Source organism: Rhinoderma darwinii, chromosome 3, assembly GCF_050947455.1.
Source record: "Rhinoderma darwinii isolate aRhiDar2 chromosome 3, aRhiDar2.hap1, whole genome shotgun sequence".
In the NCBI taxonomy this organism is placed as follows: Eukaryota; Metazoa; Chordata; class Amphibia; order Anura; family Rhinodermatidae; genus Rhinoderma; species Rhinoderma darwinii.
In genome coordinates this window covers 257,317,937-257,342,251 of record NC_134689.1, presented here as the reverse complement: position 1 = coordinate 257,342,251, position 24,315 = coordinate 257,317,937, and the positions used below count along the sequence as shown (strand labels likewise).

The 24,315-nt window shown below is 42.2% G+C and overlaps 1 protein-coding gene across 2 annotated transcripts in view; it reads left to right on the top strand.

Moving 5' to 3' along the window:
• Positions 1-348: 348 nt before the first annotated feature.
• The window catches only part of CLK3 (CDC like kinase 3), a 33,027-nt gene continuing 9,060 nt past the window's right edge, over positions 349-24,315 (top strand). The window contains exons 1-10 of one of the 2 annotated variants that reach the window (XM_075857816.1): positions 349-685; positions 5,475-5,604; positions 7,419-7,502; positions 9,602-9,741; positions 10,805-10,991; positions 13,616-13,709; positions 14,770-14,836; positions 15,488-15,604; positions 17,034-17,200; positions 23,179-23,273. In XM_075857816.1, coding sequence (XP_075713931.1) covers positions 9,602-9,741; positions 10,805-10,991; positions 13,616-13,709; positions 14,770-14,836; positions 15,488-15,604; positions 17,034-17,200; positions 23,179-23,273 — 867 coding nt within the window. In that variant the 5' untranslated portion in view covers positions 349-685; positions 5,475-5,604; positions 7,419-7,502. The remainder of the gene's footprint in view (positions 686-5,474; positions 5,605-7,418; positions 7,503-9,601; positions 9,742-10,804; positions 10,992-13,615; positions 13,710-14,769; positions 14,837-15,487; positions 15,605-17,033; positions 17,201-23,178; positions 23,274-24,315) is intronic. The other variant, XM_075857817.1, reaches the window with a different exon arrangement.

Genomic DNA, 24,315 nt, shown 5'->3' with positions numbered 1-24,315 from the left:
TAGTGTATGCCTCAACAGTGACAAATATTAGCACGCTGGTCAGACCAGCCATAATGTGCCGCTCATGATACCCCTGACTACCAACGAGGCGACCATAGTCATTCAGGACGTATTTATGGGCACATCCGTCTTGATTCCCTTCCACATTGCAACATTTGAAAACCCCTGAACACATTTATTCTTAAACGACATTTTGAATAATGCTGGCATCCTCCGCCCATTTCCCCATGTACGGGACAACCACTTCCCGCCATGCGAACGGCTCACTACTTGGCCGAAAAATATATACCACGTGTGCCCCACTCTCAGCATCACGTGAACATTTCTGACCAATGAGCTTGTAAGCCTGACCAAGTCCTCGGGATGCGGTCAGAGAGTGGGCGGGCTATGTCTTTCTGATGTCACGGAATCCCCGAACGAGCTTCCGTTGGTCGGGGTGAATTTGGTAACGGGCGACGAGCTGGTAGCGAACAATCTTTCCCTTTGGGCACCGGTTCCTGTCATTCCGCGGCTACGTCCTGCTTCGTGTTTCCGGCGCAGTGTGACTGAGGAAACGGGAAGTGGCCTGAAGTGTCGAGTTGTGAGAAGTGCCCACCGGCGCTGCGACCCGGTCCCCTGCCTGATGTATGAGGTGTGGGGTACGGCGGGAAATGCCCGTGTGGCTCTCTGAGGAAAACTACGGCAGGTGAGCTCTTTGCCGGGCTTGTATCATGGTACTGTGTGGTGCCCTCTCTGATATGGCAAACATAACAACAACCTCCACTCCTGGAAATGTTATTACTCAGACATTGTGACTGTAATGAACGGTGCAACTATGGAAATACATTCAAGAGCAGCTTTGTATACAACTTCGTGCAGATGAGCACACACTATTATACTAGGTGTGTAGTCCTAGGCTGCTGCGTGTGCTGACAGGCTGATCCCAAGCAGTGTCCCCTCAGGAGAATGCAGCGAGGATTGTATAGGTTTGATAAGGAGCACAACATATGTATAAAGTTACTAAGGCATGGACAGGTGGTGGAAGGCTATTGTGTTGGCTAGAAAATACATAGGGTAGTTTCTGTCACTGAGGTTGGCATAGTTAAAGGGTATGTGAATCTTCAAAACCATTTTTTACGTTTTTTTTTATTTTATTTTAATTGCTCCAGTGCTTCTTTATTAAAATCATTCTGCCACTTTGTGTATACAGCTCCTATGCAGACTTATGTCTTCATGATTACAGAATACAAGCAAGCCCTGTGTGGTTATTCTCCCTTACATCGGCACCCTACTCCTTGTAACCTGCCAAATGTGTGTTACTAAGACGTTGGGGACAGATTAAAGGGAATACGTCTGCATAATCGGGATACATAGGGTTTGTTTGTAATCTTATCACCATGGAGACACCACAGAGAATGGGATCGTATCTACGCAAAAATCACCGAAAAAGGGATACTTACGGATACGAGGGAATGTTAAAAACCAGTTCCCAGTAGCATGCAAAAAAGCCAGGATGCAATATGGGGAGGTAGCACAAGCGCAATATACTGATGAGCATCCATGAGGGGGTGGTCGCTTAGTATTTAAACTCCACACCGATAAGGGTGCCAGTCACTTGGTCGTGCACCATGCACGTAGCGTTCACATCTGCGTTGCGACAACGGTCATGGGTTCCGTCGGACCTTTCCGTCAGGGGAACCCATGAACGGACTCCAGACAGAATCCACATTTTTCCGTTTGCATCACTGTTGATTTCAATGTTGACAGATCCGGTGCAAATAGTTTTCGTTTTGTCACTGTTGTGTAAGGGTTCTGTTGTTTTGACGGAATGAATAGGGCAGTCGACTACTAGGCTTGTATTTTCTCTTTTCCACAATTCATATTCGTGGGAATTACACCAGGGAATCCCCAATTCCTTCAGACAGTTACAGAGCAATTGAATCCTATTCTCTCATTGGTTGTTGAATTAGGATTCGTTCACATCTGCGTCGGGACTCCGTTCATGGGTTTCGTCAGGGGAACCCAGGAACGGAATCCAAACTGAACCAAACAGAAGCCATAGGTTTCCATATGCATCATTATTGATTTCATTGGTGACAGATCAGTTTCAAATGGCTTCTGTCACCGTTTTTTAAAGGGTCCATAGTTTTGACGGAATGAATAGCGCATTCGACTACGGTATTGATTGCGTCAAAATGACGGAACCCTTTCACAACGGGGACAAAGGGAAACCATTTGCACCGGATTCGTCACCATTGAAACCAATTGTGATGCAAACGGAAACCTATGGTTTCAGTTTGGATTCCGTTTATGGGTTCCCCTGACAGAAAGCTCAGATGGAACCCATGAACGGAGTCCCGACGCAGATATGAACGAAGCCTTATTAGTTATGCCCATACTAATAGATCAGGTGGGCTGCCCAGCACCAGCCCTTGTCACTAAGGCCTAGTTCACATCTCGTTTTGACCGTACGTTTACCTTGTACATCGGCAAGCTCCCGATGTACACGCTAAATGTGCCTATAGGGCTCCATTAGCCCGATGGAGGCCAAAAGAGTGTAATTTTGCTTTCCATTGGTCTGGTATACGTTGGTATACTATTTTCTTTTTTGTTTCTTTTAAAAGGATGGAATAGCTTAGGCTATGTTATTCCATCCTAAGGGATCCCGCAAAAAACAACAACTTATACTGCACGGTTTCCTTTTTTAACATGGCAGCCTTTGCGTGTCGGGTGCCACTGTGTCATCCATCTCCGGTATGTGTTAAACTTATACGTCGTGAAGCTCTTGACATCACTGTCCATATATGGACAGTAATGTCAGGAGTTTCCCAGAGCCGGAGTCTCCTGCCAGAGCACTTCTAACACTTTTGGTCGGGAACTCCGGCATGGTGAAGCTCTTGACATCACTGTGCATATATGGGTATAACCCTTTGATTATATATGCTGCACCGACTTGAAATGTTGCTTTTTGTATGACTCAAGTGCTGTACATTTTTATGTTACAGTGATCTCTAACAGATAAATCAGATCTATGATTTGCTGCTCTATTCACGCTGGGCGAAAGTGTAACAATTGAAATTGCCTCACTAGATAAGTGTCTGAGAGGAAATCCGCACCAATTGAGATAGTATAGCTTGGATAGTCGGCAACTGGCGTATTATGGGTGCATAGCTATTTACAATACAGGCATGGTTCAATGGGAAAGTACCCAATAGGATAATAAACCTCCTTTGCGGATCTACATATTTAGAAATAAGTTTAAAAAAAAATACTGCTATCCATCTAACCTTTCAGGGACTAGAAGCTGTAAAATGTTTAGAAGTGGTAAAGAAATGCGTCTCTTGCAGACCGATGAAATCTGGTAAATATTTATGATAACCTGTCAACGCATACCTTCGTTTTGGGGAATTAAACCCCCTCATATTATGTGAAGGACTCTGCACCATTATTGGCCAGGCAAAAAGGGATGTGCAATAATATGATGTGCAGTGAATCGTATGGATAGGTGTAGTCAGGTGTAGAATGACCATAAATGTGTAGCGTTACGACCAGTAGGAACAGGAACAATACATGTATGGCTGGGTGATTATGCCCTAAATAAAAATCACGATTAATTGAACATCTTCCATTACAATTAAAAAAAGATTATTAGGCCACAACACTATTTGCATGCCACACCATTTAATTAATATAGATCTCCTGAGCCTGCTTTATATGACCGTATGTGATATACGCCCGATGCTGCCTCTCACACAGTATAATGTTCCTATAACTGCCCTTCACACAATATAATGCCTCACCCCATTCCAACGTCGAGTGGAGGAGAGCTCTTCCGGTTTGTGTGGCTCGGTCCGTATTGTCAGATTTTGCTGGACTTCTGCCATATACCAGCGTTTCAGGCACCCTATTGGTCCACGGTGTCCTCAATACCCGCTCCATTTACTTCTTGTTTAGCATCAATGGCTACATGCCACGGCGAGTGGACAGTGCCTGCCCAAATGGTTTATACACGGATATATACTATTAGAGCCGATAAAAAAAACTTAAATCCCCATCTGTACCTAATGTTTGCAGATTGTAGAGCAGACGTTAAAGGTCGAAATGCTCGCCGTCTTGCCAATGTTGCGCGGTAAATGTTCGCATACAAGTGAACCGTACTTGGTAGGCCCGGGAGGGAGGGATTGTCAAAAGTTGTGACCATAGTGAAAACCCTGGGCAACATCTCTAGGGCAGTCAGGACTACATGGTTTACCTAAGGCTCTATGGATTCTCGATTTACGTAACCTGGTGAGATCCATTTGGGGCAAAAGAGCCGCAACCAAATTTAGCGCTGTTTCTTTTAGTGAGGTAAATGTCTCCGGAAGTCCACTGGTTTGCAGATTACCTCTGTGAGACCTGTTCTCTAATTTTAATTCCATGAGTTCCAGTTGGGCATCATGGCTTGTCTGCATCTCCATATTCTCCTTCAAGGCCTCTGCCATTTCATCCATGTGGTGCTCCAAATCTGCTATACTTTGACCTATGTCAGTAATTTGGTGTGACATGTTGGCTACTTTTGCCACTAATTCCATCTTGACGGTGGTCTGCAGGCTATGCAATAGCTCAGCAGTATTCATATTTGCGCCGGGAGAGTTAGGGAGAAAGGTGGTGACTGTGTAGCCGCCATTCTGTTACTACCCGGCCCTGGAGATTTCAGGAAGGAGTTGTGGCCAATTCAGGCTTTTTTCGCGTCCTGGTCATACCAGGGAGGCAGTACAGTCCCTGTGCAGGCTGCTTTAGCGGTGGCTTATGCAGAAGAGTCGGTAAGTAGTCGCTCAACAGGACACTTCTGCTCCCCTTAAGTGCTGCACATGTGCCCCTAAGGCCTAATTCAGCCTTTTTGCAGGCTGAAAAAATCTGAAGGAATTTTTAGGCAGATTTTGACCTGCCTGTGTTGGGTTTCGCAAAAACGATTAGAAACGAGTGCCGCAAGTCTTTTCTGCCTTCCGTTGATTTCAATTGGAGGTCAGAGACGGAACCGCAGCAAGAAAGGACACGGCGTTTTTTTTTTCTGTGAGCGGCTCAAAGCGGAATGGGAAAAAAAACTGCCTCTGCCTCCCATTGAAATCAATGGGGGGGGGGGGGCATTTTGGCCGTTTGGCGCTGATTCAGACACTGTCTGCATCAAAATCAGCGCCAAGAAACTCTGTGTGAACTGGGCCTAAACTTGTATTTTTGTTTGAAAATCCATTCACGGCTGCTATGAGACAAGACTTTTGGGAACTTTCAAGTTTTTGGGTGGGAAGTTAAGGCGAATGTATAGTATGTCTACCTGGGGCCGCCTTTTGAAAGCAGCTGCCGCTGGTCCTCCTTTCTAAAATCCCTGTTTGCCTGTCCACAAAATAGATTATCACCCTATGCACAGCGTGTAACTGAGAACACACACCCCACCACCACCCTCTGATGGACTAGTGTTGTCAGCGCTGTGTCCATCCCATCTGTGTTTTCTCCTGCAGGTCTCCTTAGAGCGGATCCAGCTGCATCAGCAGAGACAGCGTGGCTAGAGGGAGGAGCGTATCATAAGGCAGAGCCTGCAGCAGAGACGAGGTGGACCGTGTCGGGGATGTCAGAAATAAGAATCTTGAAGTAAGTTTAACATTTTCATTAGTTTCTGTAAATCTCGCAGACGGAAGGGAGGACACAGACACGATGGACACCGTGCCGATGCCTGTTTAAGACCTCAGAGGCACTCTGTGCTTGGGGTGGTATGAGACACTGGCGGTCAATTAGCAGGCAGGCACATGGGGCTCCAGAATGGAGAAGTGGTGGCATCAACTTTCAAAGGAGGGCACCAGGTGTGTGTACTATACATATCTCCAAGAGATCAGGCAGCACTCCAGAGATGTAGCAAAAAAGTTATAAGTGCTTTATTAATCCATTAGTCAAGTGCAGCGTTTCAGCTCTACCATAGAGCCTTTCTCAAGCCTGCTACATCTCTGGAGTACTGCCTGATTTCTTGGATCTATACGTTTGGGTGGCATTGGTCGTGTCCCTGGCGGGCTTGCGTCCCCTATCGTTATCTTTTGGCTGTGCAGCTGGCAATTTTTTTAATATAAAATCTTATCTGAGCATGAGTGTTTACGAGCACACTAATATAGTAACAGCCTACCAAACTGGCAACCCCTTACCTATAAATGCTGTCTGCTGCGCTACTTTTACCACATTAGGAGCGAATTTAGCTTTATGCTAATTAGTTTCTTAATACCCAACCGGGAGTGTTTTTACTTTAGACTAAGTGGGCGTTGTACAGAGGAGTGTATGACTGACCAATCAGCATCATACACTTCTCTCCATTCATTTAGTCAGCGCATAGGGATCCTGCTAAATCAGTATGTGCGGTCTAAGGCCCCATGCACACGACCGTGTTCGGTCCGTGATATACGGTCCGCATGTCGGCTGCATGTCCCGGACCGAACACAGTGCAGGGAGTCGGGCTCCTAGCATCACACTTATCTATGACGATAGGGGTCACTGCCTGTCCGCGGAACTACTGTCCCGTACTGTAATCATGTTTTAGTGTGTGACAGTAGTTACGTGGATAGGCAGTGACACCTAGCGTCATAGATAAGTATGATGCTAGGAGCCCGGCTCCCTGTACTTTGTACGGTCCGGGACAAGCGGCCGACATGCGGACCGTATATCACGGACCGAACACGGTCGTGTGCATGAGGCCTTATACTGACATATTAACGTTACTGAAGTGTTTAGACCGTGAATAGACCTTCCTTCCAGCCAGGACGGGATGTCTATTCACAATCCCGACACTTCGTTAACGTTTCTGTGGTACTTACAGCAGAGCAAGCGTAATCTCGCGAGATCACACTGTAAATGACAGGTTACAGGGAGATTACACTTGCTCTGATGTAAGTACCACAGAAATGTTAAAATGTCGGGATTGTGAATAGACATCCCGTCCTGGCTGGAAGGAATGTCTATTCACTGTCTAAATACTTCAGTAACGTTAATATTTCAGTATAAGACCGCACATGGCGAACAACGCAGTGTCACTATGCGCTGAGGAAATGAATGGAGAGAAGTGGGTGACAGTGATTGGTCAGCATCATACACTCCCCTGTACAACGACAACTTGGTCTAAAGTAAAAACACGCCCAGTTGGGCATTAAGAAAGTAATTACCATAAAGCTAAAATCGCTCATAAAGTGGTAAAAATAGATTGTTTTTTCTAAATAAATAGGAGATAGGGCACTTATAATGTGGTGACAGAGTCTCTTTAAATCACATCTTCATTGGTTTGTTTGAAATCCATTGTGGTGGTGTACAGAGGCTAGATTCCGAAAATTGTCACTGTCCAAATACTTCTGCACCTGTCTGTATATGTGAGGCAGTAACTGCTCATTTGTTTTATATTGATGGATAAAAACAATCCTTTTCCTTTTCAGTCTTTTGAATACTTCACGTGATTTCAGCAGAGTCTGAAGCATGATTTGTAAAGCTGGACTCTTTCCATTCTGAGACGAGCTACGGTAAATGCTTTATTCATTTGAGATCATGTTTTATTTTTCTTATGTGGACAGTATAGTGAGTTCTCTAATGAGGATAATATATAAATTTTCTTCCAAATAGCTACGTATACATAAAAAAAACCAAACCTGTCCTCTGTGTAGTCTATGTTCACACAGTGCAATTTTGGTAAGCTAAAACCAGCAGTGGATACTAAATGTATGGTATAAAAGAATCTTTTATACAGCTCTTTTAAAAACGTATAACTTCTCTTTTTTGATCACATCCTAGTTTGAGTTTAACCCCTTAATGACCAGCCTATTTTGGACCTTAATGACCAAGCTATTTTTTACGTTTTTCAATCGTCGCATTCCAAGAGCTATAACCTTCTTATTTTTGAATCGACATAGCTGTATAAGGTCTTGTTTTTTGCGGGACAAGTTGTATTTTTTAATAGCACCATTTTTAGGTACATATTATTTATTGATTAACTTTTATTAACTTTTTTTGGGGGGGGGAATAGAAAAAAATCTGAAATTTCGCCACTCTTTTTTGCGTCCTAAATCTACGCCGTTTACCGTGTGGTATAAATAACACAATAACTTTATTCAGCGGGTTGTTACGATTGCAACGATACCAAATTTGTATAGTTTTTGTATGTTTTACTACTTTTACACAGTAAAATGCTTTTTTTTTTCAAAATTATTTGTTCTTGCGTCTCCATATTTGAAGAGCCGTAACGTTTTTATTTTTTCGCCGATGCGGTTGTATGAGGGCTTTTCTTTTGCGGGACGACTTGTAGTTTTTATTGGTACCATTTTGGAGTAGATGCGACTTTTTGATCACTTTTTATTACATTTTTTTAAAGTCAGTATTCACAGAAAACAGCAATTTTTCCATAGTTTTTTATTATTTTTTTTACGGCGTTCACCGTGCGGGTTAAATAATGTTATAGATTTATAGTCGGGGTCGTTACGGACGCGGCGATACCAAATATGTGTAACTTTTTAACTTTATTTTGTTTTTTTAATAGCAAAGCAGTTTGTAAGGGGAAAAGCTGGGTTTTTCATTTTTTTTCACATTTTTTTTAAAATTAACTTTATTAAACTTTTTTTTCACTTTTTTACTAGTCCCACTAGGGGACTATAATATGCGATTCTCCGATCGCTATTGTAATACACTGCAATACTTTTGTATTGCAGTGTATTACTGCCTGTCCGTTTAACACGGACAGGCATCTGCTAGGTCATGCCTGCGGCATGATCTAGCAGGCAGTCGTTCCAGGCAGACCTGGGGGCCTTTATTAGACCCCCGGCTGCCATTGGAGACACAGACACTCGGCGATCGTATCGCCGGGTGTCGGTGGGAGAGAGAGGGAGCTCCCTCCCTCTCTCCAAAACCACTCAGATGCGGTGCTCGCTATTGAGCACCGCATCTGAGGGGTTAAACGTGTGAGATCGATACTAATATCGATCTCACACGGCAGAGCAGTGACGCTCCCAGCCCTCAGCTGCCTCTAGCAGCTGAGAACAGGGAGATCTGACAGTTCCCTGCTCTGTTTACTTATTCCGATGCCGCGACGTAAAAAGTCTATGGCATCGGAATAAGGCCCGTTAGTGACCGACGTAGAAACACGATGGGCCGGTCACTAACAGGTTAAACAAAAAAGAAATGCATCCTAAACTACAGGTTGTACTATCTTCAGACAGCATGTTATATTGATATATACTTTTGGGGGAAAAGATTCCGTATAACTGCTCATGTGCATAGCTGTATTATGGTTTTGTTCTTCAGCTGTATATTTAGAGCCAAGGTCTGGATTAAGGGGTTGTCTCATGATAACGACGCCTTTCCATATTCCTATATGAACGTCATAGAGGAGTACGTGGCCCCTATGTAATACATTTACAACTGTCTGTCCGCGGCTTCCCTGGCAAAATCTGCTGTTTGCCAGTGGTGCCGGGAGTCTGGAAGTTTGCCATGGCGAAAGAGACAACCCCTTTAAATCCATTCCTGGGAAATCCTTCATTCAAAAGCCAAGAGATTAACCAATATACTCAGACTGCGCCCATCTTCTTTTTCATGCTGTATTTCTAAAGTTTGAGTTTTGTTGAACTTCTAGATGCATCGGAGAAAGAGGCAATGGTCACGTCAAGAGACCAGAGCTTGGAAAAGAAGGAGACTTTCTCCAAGCTGGGAACGTGATGGACGACGCAGACTTTCCCCTTACTGGAAATCACCAGCAAGATCTTGCTCCAGGAGGTATGACCAATATATAGTAATAAACACAGCTATGAGCTTTGTTGTACAGATTAAGGCAGCGTGTCCCAGACTGAACACACTGCAGGGAGCCGGGCTCCTAGCATCATAGTTATGGTGTCCCTGCCTCCCTGCGGAACTACTGTCCCGTACTGAAAACATGATTACAGTACGGGACCGTTGTCCTGCAGCGAGGCAGTGACTCCTGGCATTGTACATAACTATGATGCTAGGAGCCCGGCTCCCTGCACTGTGTTCAGTCCTGGACATGCGCAACCGTATATCACGGATTGAACACGGTTGTGTGCATGGGTCCTAATTCTAATAATTTACAAATTACCTGCTGAAATTATTTAGTGTTGGATCCCAACTAATCGTCCTCCAGAAATGTAACCAGCGGTATTAAAGTTAGGTTACTAATTACTCCAGCGTTGATCACCTGGCCAATTTCAGCTACGTCACTTTCTGGTTAGGAACTTGTAATGCATATGAAATAATTTAATAAACTTTTTTTTTTTTTGCTTTTTCATTCTTTTTCGATCAGCTTTAAAGAACCACTCCAGTTCCCACCCCAACCCCACATCATTTTGCCAGTTAAGAGTTTCATGTCAATATGTGATACCCTGGACTTATTTATAGTAAAAATCCATTCACTCTCTGAAATATTCATCTACGTCATTTATGAGCCCAGTAGCCATGTTTTTTTTTTCTTTCTCACTGGCTTCTCTGAGGGTCTTCGGCTTTCATTGCGCAGTGCTGTGTGACTGAAAGAGAGGCTATAGTATGCCTCCCTATACAAGGAGAGACAGGGAAAAAGTACTATATGTACCTATGCAAGTTTATAGGTAAAACCGTTATTTCCCCTAGCAAGGTGGCCACCTCATTACACAGAAACCTAAGCACAAAGATTGTGGTCTTGCTATCATGTGGGCTTGGCAATGAATGCAACGTTATTCAGGTGAAATGTTTTCCGAAGATGAAGGTGCATGTAACCCATATTGTTATCCTTCGCTTCAAAAACTTATGAAAATTCGTCATGTGATTTGATAAACATTTTCTTATCTAGCCACAAAAAGAAGACTTACTGGGAGAAGTCGCACAAGCCATGGCATGACCGCGGCACTCACAGCATTTCATTCCAAAGTCAGAGTTATTCTACAAAATCGTCTGTTGTAGAAAAGTCTAGATCTGGAAGGCAGCATAATCATTGTGCTTCTCGCAGACGTCGCTCCATATCTGGTAGCTATTCTTCGGTGAGTATAGAGGACATGGGTGAGTTATCTCCTAGCTTTCTCCTACCTAGCCATGTTAGAGCATTCAGTTTTAAATAAACACTTTTTGTAGGGTAAATTTACCTTCGCTATAAACAGTATAATGCTAGCAAATTTGTCACATTATTTTTGTTCATAACCAAATTAAAATGACACAAACTTATGCACAGTTGATCTTACATTTATATAGAAGATTTTTTGGACTGTCTATCTGCTTTCTCTTCAACTGCTCCGATCTGTCCATTTAGAGCAGTGATTGTGTTTTCCGAACTGTGATTGTTTTTCTTGGTGTATGTTAACACTAAAACTTTATGCAGTATGTTCTTTCGAAGTATATTGTAACATTCATGTAACTAGGCGCAATCGTGAAACACATTGAATGATCGTATTTAAATTTCAGAATTTTAAACATTTTTTGTAGCCAAACAGAACACCGTGACCTATATATAGGTCCTCCTGATAAATAATGCCTACAAAAATGCCTTTTCACTTATTAGACTCCTCTCTTCCTCCCTACTTCACTGATCACTCACTCTGAATTGATATAAAATCTGTACACTAAAGGCCAATGATCGGGTGAACGAGCTTTGATACGATGAACAAGCAAGTTCTTATTTATCGACTGATTGCATCTTTTATGTGGCCAAAAAATATGGTCACTAGTCGGAAGCACATCACACTGTAAACAGGAGGTGTGCTGCCAACATGATCCAAATGCATGGGGATGAACGATCGTAGTAAATGGGGAGGCAAAAGAAAACCCACAACAAAGAGCTATGTGTTGCGACTTTTGCGGCGGAAGTGCCTTGATTCCGCCACAGAAATCATAAACAACATTTTTTTATTTGAAATTAATAAAAAAGCTCATACCCCCTGCCATAGTCCTAGTGATGCGATTCTCCCTTCTAAGCGCAGTCCGGTCTCCTGGGATGACGTTTCATCTTATGTGACTGCTGCAGCGGACACATGGACTACTACAGCGTCATCCAAGAGACGCGTCGCCATGACTATGGCTGGGTAAGGATAATCCTTTTTTTTTTTTTTATTGCAGTGCAGTCTCCTGAAAAAATTGACCACAGGTGTGTTTTTTTTCATCCGGAATTCCCTGCAGCTACCATATGTGGGGTCCAGTTTTATGCGGCGTTTCAGCCTAGTGTGTTCCTACCCTAAAGGTTTAGGTACGCTTTAATAGTCCTTAAGATTTGGACAGGTCAGGATGGGACCCCACTCTATTATCTGAAGCAAAGATAGTTCTAAGGAGTAGTACTTCCTCTGGAGGACCCATCTCGACAATGCATTACACAATTTGAATGGAGGTCGTGTTCTGCTTAATTTTACTTTCACTTCCTGAACACTCGGCAGCCCCTTCCCCTGGTAATAGCGGATTGTGGGGTTGGGGGGGCGTCTTGACAGCCCCCTTTAAGGGCCTTATGTTATCAATGGACAAGTAGAAGACGACCTGGTTGATAGGGCCAACTTTTCTAGTTCTATAAAATCCACTAGTTTTATAAAATCCACGATCGCTTCAACAGTGTGTACAAGGTAGGAAATGGATAATCATGCCAACCCCACAGGCACCAAGGAGATAAAAGATGAATGTGAAAATAGATGGTGGTTGTACACTGAAAGTTATTCCTGTTGCTTAGACCAATCTCTGGTATTTTCAGGGTAATTTTACACGTGGCAGATTTATTGCAGACATTTCTGCAACTGAAAATCGGTTCCATTCATCTGAATGTGGCTGTTTTGGCAGCATGAGCATTATCTGCAAGCCCCATTCAGATGAATAGGATTGTCACAGAAATTTCTGCAACAAATCTGCCGCGTGTGTTCTTTGTGCTGTACGGTGTGACGAGTGCTCGCTGCCAGGGGAACTACTGGGAACTGCATTCACCAAAGTGTGCTCTGAGCAAAGGGAACAATTTCGTTTTCCTCCCTTTTAATTTATCTTCATAGTTCTGGTGTGGTGAGTCGGCTGGATTACCTGTTTTCTACCTTATATACGCTGTTGCCGTGGATTTTATAATTTAGACAATAAGAAAGTTACCAGCTATTTCTACACGTTACTGCCCCAATTTTATTAAAGTTCCAGATAAATCATTATAGAAGACTTCTTGGTACGCTATCCCTTAAATATTGTTATCTGGGACTTGAGGGGTAAACATTTTTGAACCGTGCTAATGACGTTTCACTGTATGAACAGTAGTCAAATGGTCCATTTTTACCATGTCTGTGAATGTTACAAGATACTATTTTAGTTATACTGGGCTTAAAGTTAACTACGTGTGTAGTTCTTATCATGTACATGTATGTATAATTCAGAATATTCCTTTCCGAAACCTGTTCTGTGTACATACATTTCATGAGAATAATATAAGGAATAATATTTAATATAATTTAGAGAAATTCTAAGTGCATTTAGTTCAGCTTCAGTGCTGAGGCGTCTCTAACCTGCACGTCTCCCTTTGCAATATCCCCTATCGTTCTATGTTTTTATATGACTGCACACCACTCACCTACACGGACGTGGATCGTGTCTACTTAATGTAACCACCTACGGTTTTTATCGGCAATGATGTTCCTGTTTGTGACTGTTGGGCGAGCAGAAGAGTCATCGAAGTGCTAAAGACAGCCAGACTATTGAAGATGACAAGGAAGGGCACCTGGTGTGCCGGATTGGAGACCGCATCTTGGACAGATGTACTGAAGCCTGTTTCGTAAAACTTTAACATATTTACTCTTCCTCAGCTTTTCCCTTGACTTCCCCTTCCCTATAAGATAACTGTAGGACTGAGGGATCTGAAGGGAGAGGCAGGGTCAGATCAGTGCAGCTTATTTTGTATAAATAACCATCCCTTTCACTACTTGGCAGACCTGCAGAGTCCCTCTTATGTGGCCGCTATTTATTTCCTTAACAAAAAGATGATTAATGGTGCCGTGTCCTTGAGGTATTTTTATTGCACCGCATATAAATTACCTGAAAAGAGTCCCGAGATGAGTCCAGGCGTACTGATCTCTGTGTCATTTGACCACTGAGTATGTGCAGGATGTCATTGTACTTATCTCGAGACTTTTCTCTGGTAATTTATATACAGCACACGCTGTGTTGTAACTTCTATTTAGTCAAAATGCTAAAACAGACAGTTTTGAGGGGCATGTTTAGGATGCTAAACTCCAGCAGTATAATGACATGTTGGTGGTTCAGCGCCCTAAAATCTAGTGACCGGTTCCCTTTTACCTAAGATTCTAGAGAGAAACTGTTTTTTTTCCTGCTAGCGTTGTCTGGAGCATGTGGGCACTTTAATCCTCCACTTACTGCTATACACAACTCATGTGAGTTAAAACATTTTAGTCTACTGTTCAGAGAAAGTTTAGCAATCTGTTTAGCCCATTTCCTCAGTAGATGGATAAAGCTTAATTTTCCAATATAAAGTTGGCTTTAACTGTTAATAGTATAATCGTAAAGCATGTATGAAAATAGTAGTATTCCTAAACAGGATTTGTAGAATGATTTAAAAAAACAAAACTAGATATCTTAGGCCTATTTTTGGAAGCATACATTTATTTAAAAGTCTAGTTTGAGTGATTGCCCACCTACTGTGGTCTATGTACATGTTAATAGAATAGTTGATAGATGGACTCTGGAAATCTGCATAGCAGTGAAGGAGGTGGTAAGTCTGTTTCATAAAGCTTGGCTTTGTTCCCCCACTTTTCTTTTTCGGCGTCTTAACATAATGTTTTTCCCCTCTGTGTCTTTCAGATGAAATTGTGAGAATTCTAGGAGAGGGAACTTTCGGCAGAGTGGTGGAGTGCTTAGATCATAATAGGTTTGTAATGGTTAAACTTAATTTCACACTTGCCCTCCACGACCGCAGCACAGCAGAACTCGGGGTGCTGTCATTGAGGGTTTCTTAGAAACCAAATTACGGGAAGTCTAATTCTATTTTCTTAGGGTTATTGAACGCCGCAGTGGACGGAGGCTGTACGGCTTGAGGACAGAGCTGCACAGGCTCCACATGCTGCTGAACAGGCTCTGTTGGATGCTGTATGTGCAATGATCTTCTTCCCTAGAAGCAATTCATCTAGGAGATAATACCTCTGAACATACATCCGTACATATGGCATCCGATGGACCATGGCACTCCTATTTTTTTTTTCCTAGATTTCTATTGTGCGCAACATGGCAGAACCCCCCCCCCCCCTATTTGCCTCTGTATGATATCTGAGGCATAAGAAGGGACTGTGTAAAGCCCTAATGCACCTCTAGACCTATTATGACCCTGTACAAAACCGCCACGCCGTTCAACTCCTCGTGGTTCAGTGGACATGGGATCCCTGTTCTGGCAATTTGTGTGGGTCCCAGAGGTCAGACCTCCACCGATCTAACCGTTATCACCTATCCAGTGGATAGGCGTTAGTTTGTTAGAATCAGAATACCCCTTTAAGCTACCCACTTACTGTGATAATATTGCTTTCAGAGGCAGCGCCAGAGTTGCTCTGAAGATCATCAGGAATATTAGAAAGTACAGGGAGGCTGCCCAGCTGGAAGTTAATGTTCTAAAGAAAATTCAAGAACAAGACAAAGAAAATAAAAAGTAAGAACATCTTTCTCTAAAGCTCTTTAAAATATCTGCAAAACGTGTAGTCTGAAATTACAGCTCAAATGCCCCATACAACTGCTTAAGCTATCATGTCAAACCACTTTGTATGTTTCCTGAAAATATATGGGGAGACAGTGATTTTCTAACACCTTTAGACTAGAATGGAGGGGCCAGCTGACACATGCACACATCTCCATGCCCCCAATGTTTCAGTCTACACGATCTTCTGTATGTTCCTGGAACAGTCTGCTGATCTGTTTGATTTTCAGCTAATGAACAGCTAAGGGGGCAGGATTTAGCAGAGGGTGGGCTTAACGACATGTGTGTCCTACTGCAGACAGGAAAGAGGGAGGTTTCTGCTCCAGACAGTTGTCTTACAGCCGGAGACAGCATTGTGAGGAGGAGAGTGTAAATGGCTGATCTTCGTGTGTGTGTGTGTGTGTGTGTGTGTGTGTGTGTGTGTGTGTGTGTATTCTTTATATATTTCTAATTTTTATTTGCAATATGAGATAAGATAAAATAGGATCAAAGGAAAAGGGGAGATAAAGTAAGTCATTGCTGGGATTTTTTTTTGTGCATTTTGTATGTTTAGTATATGACTGGTTGAATGACTGGTCATTTAAAAATTATATTTCATTGATACAGCGGCAAATTAAAGGGGTATTCCCATCTTAAACACTTATGGCATATCCGCAGAATGTCATAAATGTCTGTTAGATGCTCGTCCCACTTCTGGGACCCGCACCTATCTCCCGACTGGGGCTTTCCCGACCCTGTCCCACCTTGTGATGTGGCTGCTGCATCGAGGCGGAGGATCAGTGCACAGGAGGGCGGGAATTCAGGAAACACTTGAGCTATGCTGTTCCTGTAACCCCCATAAAAGTGGATAGGAGTTACGTAAACCGTGTACACTGTCATGCACTTATGTATAAATACCACTTAAGGCACAATAGAAATAAGTGTCATAACGTAGAATTGCTATCTTCATGGTCCCTCATTTTAGTCCTGAGCTGCACCCTGGACTGTTGGTAATTAAACATTCTTCCATATTAAAACTAGCTGTATTCGTTTTTGTAGTGTCATTTTTTTCTTTTGTCGGCCATTTTCCGTGCCTTCTCTTTTATGGGGTTAGGCTGAAAATTTACCTCTAGGCCTTTTTTATACATTAATACATTTTACAAAATGACTCATAGGTTTGTCAATACAGCAAATCATAAGCTCTGCACTCCTGTCATGTAACTGTCATATTTTACAGTGCAGTTAGCCACTTACTGCCATTCCGGGGCCAAAATGTCATAAACTTCTATTGACTTGCATGTGGCCAGTTAGTGTAGAATAGGAAAGATGAATACAATTGTTCTTTTAGCTTGATTGAACCTCTTATGTCTTGCCATGGCTTTCTAACTTGTGTTTCTGTCCCTAGTATGTGTGTACTGATGTGGGATTCATTTGACTTCCATGGACATGCATGCATTGCTTTTGAACTGCTTGGAAAAAGCACTTTTGATTTCCAGAAGGAGAACAATTATCTTCCATACCCACTCAAGCAGATTCGACACATGGCCTTCCAGCTGTTTCATGCGATAAAGTGTAAGTTGGCTTAAATGTTACAATTTCTTATTTGTTACAACTTTTTCACAATTGGTACACAAACACAAATTAAATCAGCTACTTCAGCAAAGTAATCATAGACACGTCAGTTGATGAATTATGTACATTGCATGGATTTTTTTTTTAATATACTTTTCCTTGTGTATTGAGTGGGAGTGTTTACGAATTATATACATTTAAATGGGCACTAACTTTTCAAACAACTTATGCTAATAGTGTACCTGATATGGATCAACTTTGTAATTTACTTACTGTTAATATTGAGTTTTATCCATGCAAATTCTGTGCAAAGTTACTGCCACTAGGTGTCTCCCTTCCTGTAATCTGCTGTCCACCCCCTGATGTCAAGCAAAATCCATCCCTAGTTACAGAGCAGAATTGACAGACTGCCGTAGATGGCAGTCTCTTCACTTAATTCTCAGCTACACCGGTCTGCTGTATAATGTCCTCCGTGTTGCTGCTGCTACTTCTATATATGTGATAGGAGAGCAGATCTCCTCTTCTATCTGTGTGTATAGAAGACATGATAGCTGTTAAGCTCCACCGACTAGCTCAGAGAATTAGAGATAGGGCCTTCAGAAGGGAAAACTGCTAAAAAAAATAAAAAATAAATGCAGAATAAAAGTCCTATAATGGCCAGAAATAGTGTTATTCCTCATGTGCACACATATGACAGCTTATTCAGAAAAGTCACCTGAAAAGTTAGGTACGCTTTAAGGATTGTTTGCGGGAAAAAAATAATATAAAGAAAACAAAACTACCAAATGTAAAACTCTAAAAACCAATGGCGGTAATATAAAATAAATTATGTATATGTAATATGAAATGTCCCCTTCTCTTCTGCTAAAGTGGATTCTTCTGCTAGTGGCAGCAGCGACAAAGATTGTAATGCAAATTGGGGGAAAAAAAAACAGGGCACAATCGCAAGCAATGCAAAGTTTTTTCCACTCCTTCACCTTAACTTACTCTCTGGTGGCCTCCTTTATTTACACACCGCCTCACCAAAAGTATGAAACAACCCTGGTTTGTGGCTAAATTATTTCATTTTGCTGATCTAGCTGATCCTGATGCAATACCTAACAGAAATGCAAGTCCTTCTCAATGAATTAGAATATCATCAAAAAGTTTAAATTTATTTCAGTAGTACAATTTAAAAAGTGAAACTTCTATATTGTATAGATTCATTACACACAGAGTGATCCATTTCCAGCATTTTTTTTCTTTTAATGTTGAAGATTATGGCTAACCGTTAATGAAAACCCAAAATGTAGTCTCTCATAAAATGAGAATATTGGGTAAAAGTTGAAGATGGTAGACTCATGGTGTCACTCTAATCAGCGAATCAACACAAACCATCTGCAAAGGTTTCCTAAGCCTTTAAATCGTCCAACTGTCTGGTTCAGTAGGCTACACAATCATGGGGAAGACTGCTGACTTGACAGTTGTCCAGAAGACAGTCATTGACACCCTCCACAAGGTGGGTAAGCCACAAAAGGACATTGCTAAAGAAGCTGGCTGTTCAGAGTGCTGTATCCAAGCATATTAATGGAAAGTTGAGCGGAAGGAAAAAGTGTGGTAGAAAAAGGTGCAAAAGCAACAGGGATAACCGCAGCCTTCAAAGGATTTTCAAGAAAAGGCCATTCAATAATCTGGGTGAAATTCACAAGGAGTGGACTGCGGCTGGAGTCAGTGCTTCAAGAGCCACCACTATGTCAGAAGCGTCTTACCTGGGCTAAGGAGAAAAAGGACGGGTCTGTTGCTCAGTGGTCCAAAGTGGTGAAAGTAAATCTTGCATTTCATTTGGAAATCTCGGTCCCAGAGTCTGGAGGAAGAGTGGAGAGGCATCAATCCATGTTACTTGCGGTCCAGTGTGAAGTTTCCACAGTCAGTGATGGTTTGGGGAGTCATGTCATCTGCTGGTGTTGGTCCACTGTGTTATATCAAGTACAGAGTCAGCGCAGCGTCTACCAGGAAATTTTCGAGCACTTCAGCATCTCCATAAAGCTTGTCAGCAGAGGGAAGCATGATTTCATTTTCCAGCAGGACTTGGCACCTGCCCCCACTGCCAAAAGTACCAATACCTGGTTTAATAACCACAGTATCACTGTGCCTGATTGGCCAGCAAACTCACCTGACCTAAACAGATCTATGGGGTATTGTCAAGAGGAAGATGAGACACCAGACCCAACAATGGAGACGAGCTGAAGGCCGCTATCAAAGCAACCTGGGCTTCCGTAACACCTCAGCAGTGCCACAGGCTGATCGCCTCCATGCCACGCCGCATTGATGCAGTAATTCATGCAAAAGGAGCCCGACCAAGTATTGAGGGCATATACTGTACATTTCAGTAGGCCTACATTTCAGTATTTAAAAATCATTTTTGAAATTGGGCTTATATAATATTCTAATTTTCCGAATTACCGAAATAAATTTAACTTCTTGATATTCTAATTCATGGAGAAGGACCTGTATTCAACTTGCCCTCCACGGGCATACTATATTCAAAACTAGTGTCATGTCCTCTGCCCTAGGTTCAATTACTCTCTCTTCCCTGTCAACTTTTTATATGCTACAGGTCCTGCTAGGATAACAGTTGACATGTATGTATGGATGGATGGATGCATGCGCAAGCCTAAGAGATCAAATGGAATAGTTACTTGGGGAGAGTTCTTTTTAATTTCGGCCTAGCAGAGGATATGGGAGCATGCAGGCAAGGCCTCCACATCACACCATAATACATGGAAATCCAATACAAATCATTATTGCACTGGTATCACCCCAGCCCTGCTGAATAAATTGTACCAAGATGCCCCAGATCACTGTTGGTGGTATTTTGAGACTGCTCTCCTCTAGGGAATTAATCCAAAGCCTAAACTTCCCTCACCAAAGTTACTATTGACCTAATAACTAAATCTAAAGGCGGCTTCTCCATACTAATCATTCCCGACTAGGGCTGGACTGGGACTAAAAAAGCAGTATTGCACACTAACCCCACCAGCCCACATAAAATATGAACTACCCCCCCCCCCCTCCCATTGCAAAAAATAAATAAATGTCTGCATGCAAACTTTTGCTTTATTTGGTCACGCCCCTCACCCCTCCCTTTTTTAAATATGTAAACCAAGCCAACAACACAAAGGAAATGAAAGTGGAACATAGAAATATTTAATCATGCAGTCAAGGACAGGCGTTACTTTTACAGTCCGGGACAAGTGTACGATATCTATTTACAAGCACCAATAATACCGCCATACAGTGACCATATAGTGGTCTGACATCCGTTCTACACTGACTGCTGAGTATTGTCACACTACAGACTACACAAGATTACAGAAATGATTCAACACTATTACAGACATAATACATAACAATTTAAGAGGACCGGTCTGCTCTCATTACATTTTAGAAAATACTTGTATTACCCATGAAATAACAATTCTGGAGCATATTTTCCTAAAACTGTGCATTGATCAGTTCCTCTGTTATTCTTATTGGAAATGTGTGAATAAAGTGAAAACTGGCTGTTGCCATACCACTTGTCGAAGGGTTGTGTGCTTATACAGTCTGACACGTATAGAACTGTGTAATGATGCGTCCTGTGGATAAGGGTAACACTCAGTTGTCAGTCTAGGGTTACACTGAGACTTTTTGTAGTTTTGCTGATTAATTTACTAGATTACCTGTAACTTAATGTATTTCCTTGTACTGCAACTAGCTCTATGGTTAAAATCAACTAGTTGCATCACAAATAGTCTTCGTGTAGGCCATATATTGAGCGACAGGTCATTAATTTGGAAGGATGATGAAAATTTGTCCATATTAATAAAAGTATTATGATGGTAAGGATATTAAGTGGACCCCACTAAGCAGCCTGCCTGTATAGGGGCTCTAAGGAAAGATTAAAATGTCTTTTGTGGGAATACCCTTTTAATGCCTTAAACAAATCGATGTTAGTTTATTCACATTCTTTGCTGCAGTTTTGCCAAAAATGGAGTCAAAAAAATTAGAAAATACACAAAATTGTGTAAATAAGTCCTAGCATCGTTTTTTTATGTAGCAAATCCAAATGTATGAACATGCACCAATACAAATGGGTGCACGTACGTACACACTAATGCACAAACACACAGGCATACTTAGTTCCTTCCTCTGCGGGTCAGGATGTTGGAGCAGAAAGCCGATTTCTTTAACAGGACCTGCTGAAATTGCAACAATAGGTGGAAGGAGTGGAGCTATGCTGAGTACTTACTGCCTCCACACATTATTGCTTTATTGTGTGTTTTGCTGTGCTTTTTCAATAATCGCTGCAAAAAGTCACCATTTTACCACGATATTCTGTGATGGGGCACTGGAGAGTTTCCTGCTGACAGGACTGTGTGTATAGAGATAACTACATAAATGATTTGTGTGTCTGTGTGGACATGTACGCTTCTAGTCTTATCACATGATCTCCTCCTTGTTAAGATCAGGGGGTTCTGCAGTGCATCTTTGGGTGCACAGTGATCCCCAGACTTCATAGTAGTCTCTTGCTGTCCTGTAAATAAAAGACTCGCCAGCCTCTGGAGTTGGCAGCCGGCTGTCTACACCTATGGCTTTGGCCATCTAATCAACTCATTCTCTGCTAAGACCAGACTCTCCCTCTCTACAAAAGTGCATTTTCTAGGGGTAATATTTGATAGTCGTCACATTCCATATGTCACTCTACTTCTTGTCGTCTCCAATTCAAAAACATTTCCTGTATCCATCCTTCCTCACAGGTTTCCAAAATATTAATACATGTTCTGATAACCTGGCTAGAATACTGCAACACCTTTCTTTGCGGCCTGGTGACAAATAGACTAAGCCTAGCCATACGTTTCAGATAGATGTCAGACGAACGAGGGTTCGGCCAACATCTGGTCTTCCAGAGTTTCCCAAATACATGCTTGCTCTGGAGTGTTCATGCGTTCTCAATAGGGAGAAGGAGTAAAGCCTATGCCAGACTCCTCTGACAGCTGCTTATATCATGGCAAATAAAAGGATTGGGAATGTTGGAATCCAACATGCTTGACCGTTTTCTCCCAATACATCTGTCCTCCGGGGAGAGTCAGGACATCGCCATACAGATTAGATGTATGTTGGCCAGTCCTGCTGAAATTGGTGGGTACGGCCTACTTACATATGATGTGTATGGCCATCTTAACACCCCTCCAATCTATCCTTAAGGGTATGTTCACACGGCAGCGTCCATTACAGCTGAAATCACGGAGCGGTTTTCAGGAGAAAACGGCTCCTGAATTTCAGACGTAATGGCATGTTGCCGGCGGTTTTCGCAGCGTCCATTACGGACGTAATTGGAGCTGTTTTTCCATGGTGTCAATGGAAAACTGCTCCAATTACGTCCCAAGAAGTGACAGGCACTTCTTTGACGCGGGTGTGGTTTTTTTTACAAAAAATGTCCGTTGGCACAGAACATCGTAAAGCCCATTCAAATGAATGAGCAGATGTTTGTCGGCGCATTGGAGCCGTATTTTCGGACGTAATTCGAGGTTAAAACACCCGAATTAGGTCCGTAAATAGGGTGTGTGAACCCAGCCTAACACTGCTGCACTCCTCTACCTCTTTCTTCTGCTCCTCAAATGCCCCCCCTCTGTCAGTCCCATTTGCTGGTTATCACACACAGAAACAAAACACTGCCTCCATCTGACATGTCTAGGGCTACATTCTCTGACCTTTTGTATGTATTCCTTATAGATTGTTAGCTCATATGGGCAAGAATGTAACTTGCAAGCAATTTTATCTGTCTGCACTGCGTCTCTTTTGTAATTTTTACAACGTGTTGCCCTTAAAATTGTGCAATGTAAAGTGCTGAAGTAATAAATATGTGTGTGTGTATGTATGTATGTATGTATATATATATATATATATATATATATATTTCTCAACTTTTTTTTTTTTTGTGTTTTTTGTTTTTTCAGTCCTGCATGACAACAAACTGACGCACACAGATTTGAAACCTGAGAATATTCTTTTTGTGAATTCTGATTTTAACACTTCCTACAATAAAGCAAAGGTGAGTGACCATACATTTGCTGTGCCTAACCATCTGCAATAAAATGAGGAAATGTAAAAGTTAGTAGTTAATAACCGTACTGCTTAAATCCACTAAAATCATATGCATGCATTTTTGAAAAACAAAACCTTTGCGTTCCCATCCTGATGAGCTTCAGCCATTCCGGTATTCTATGGATAACGCACTGCATGGCCACCACGTAATACTAACCAAACAAGCTGTTTGCCATGCACTGCTCGCAGTGATCAGCTGATTGCAGTGGTGACTCCAACCTGACGGGTTATCTATGATGAGACAACCCCTTTGATTAGAAAGTGAGGAGGAGCATGTGAAAGAACTGCTGCACTGTGCTCCACCCCCACTTCTGATACGGCAGTTAAAGAAGACGCTTTGAAGCGTGCTTTCATACCTGGCCTACTGTCTGCTCTCGGTCCTTGGATTTTGGCTGTGGCCCCGATTCAAACTAAATGACAAGCACTATTGTTCCCCTGCAGGGGTGTTTTCCTGGCCTCACTCCTCAATGTTGAAATGAAAGCCATGGTTTTAGGCCAAACCTGCTTGCACAGATAAGTAACATGCGAGTGGCAACAATTTTTTAGCTTAACGCAATAAGTCTGAAAACCCATTTAAGCGGACTTGTAAAAAAAAATTGTAAAAAAAACACCTGCAAATGTGATTAAAATTGGTACTCCCTTCTTTCCCCTGGCGATCCAGAGCTAACACTCCTGTGGTCCTCCCGTTCTCTGTTTACGAGCGGTCAACATGTGACTGCTTCAGCCAGTCAGAGGGCTCAGCAGTCATGTCATAATCCTAGCTACATTGCTCAGCGATGTGAGCCATTATGTCAGGAATACTGCACCTTACCTCTAAGCCCTTAGTTTACATTCGGTCAACATATGACCACTGCAGCTAAACAAAGACCAAAAGGTCTGTCCGATAACCCCTATAAAAAAAATTTAAAAAAAAATCACAAAACTGTGTGTAGAAATGTTAAAGAATGTACTCAACCATATATATTATACATATTTGTTGTTCTATTCAG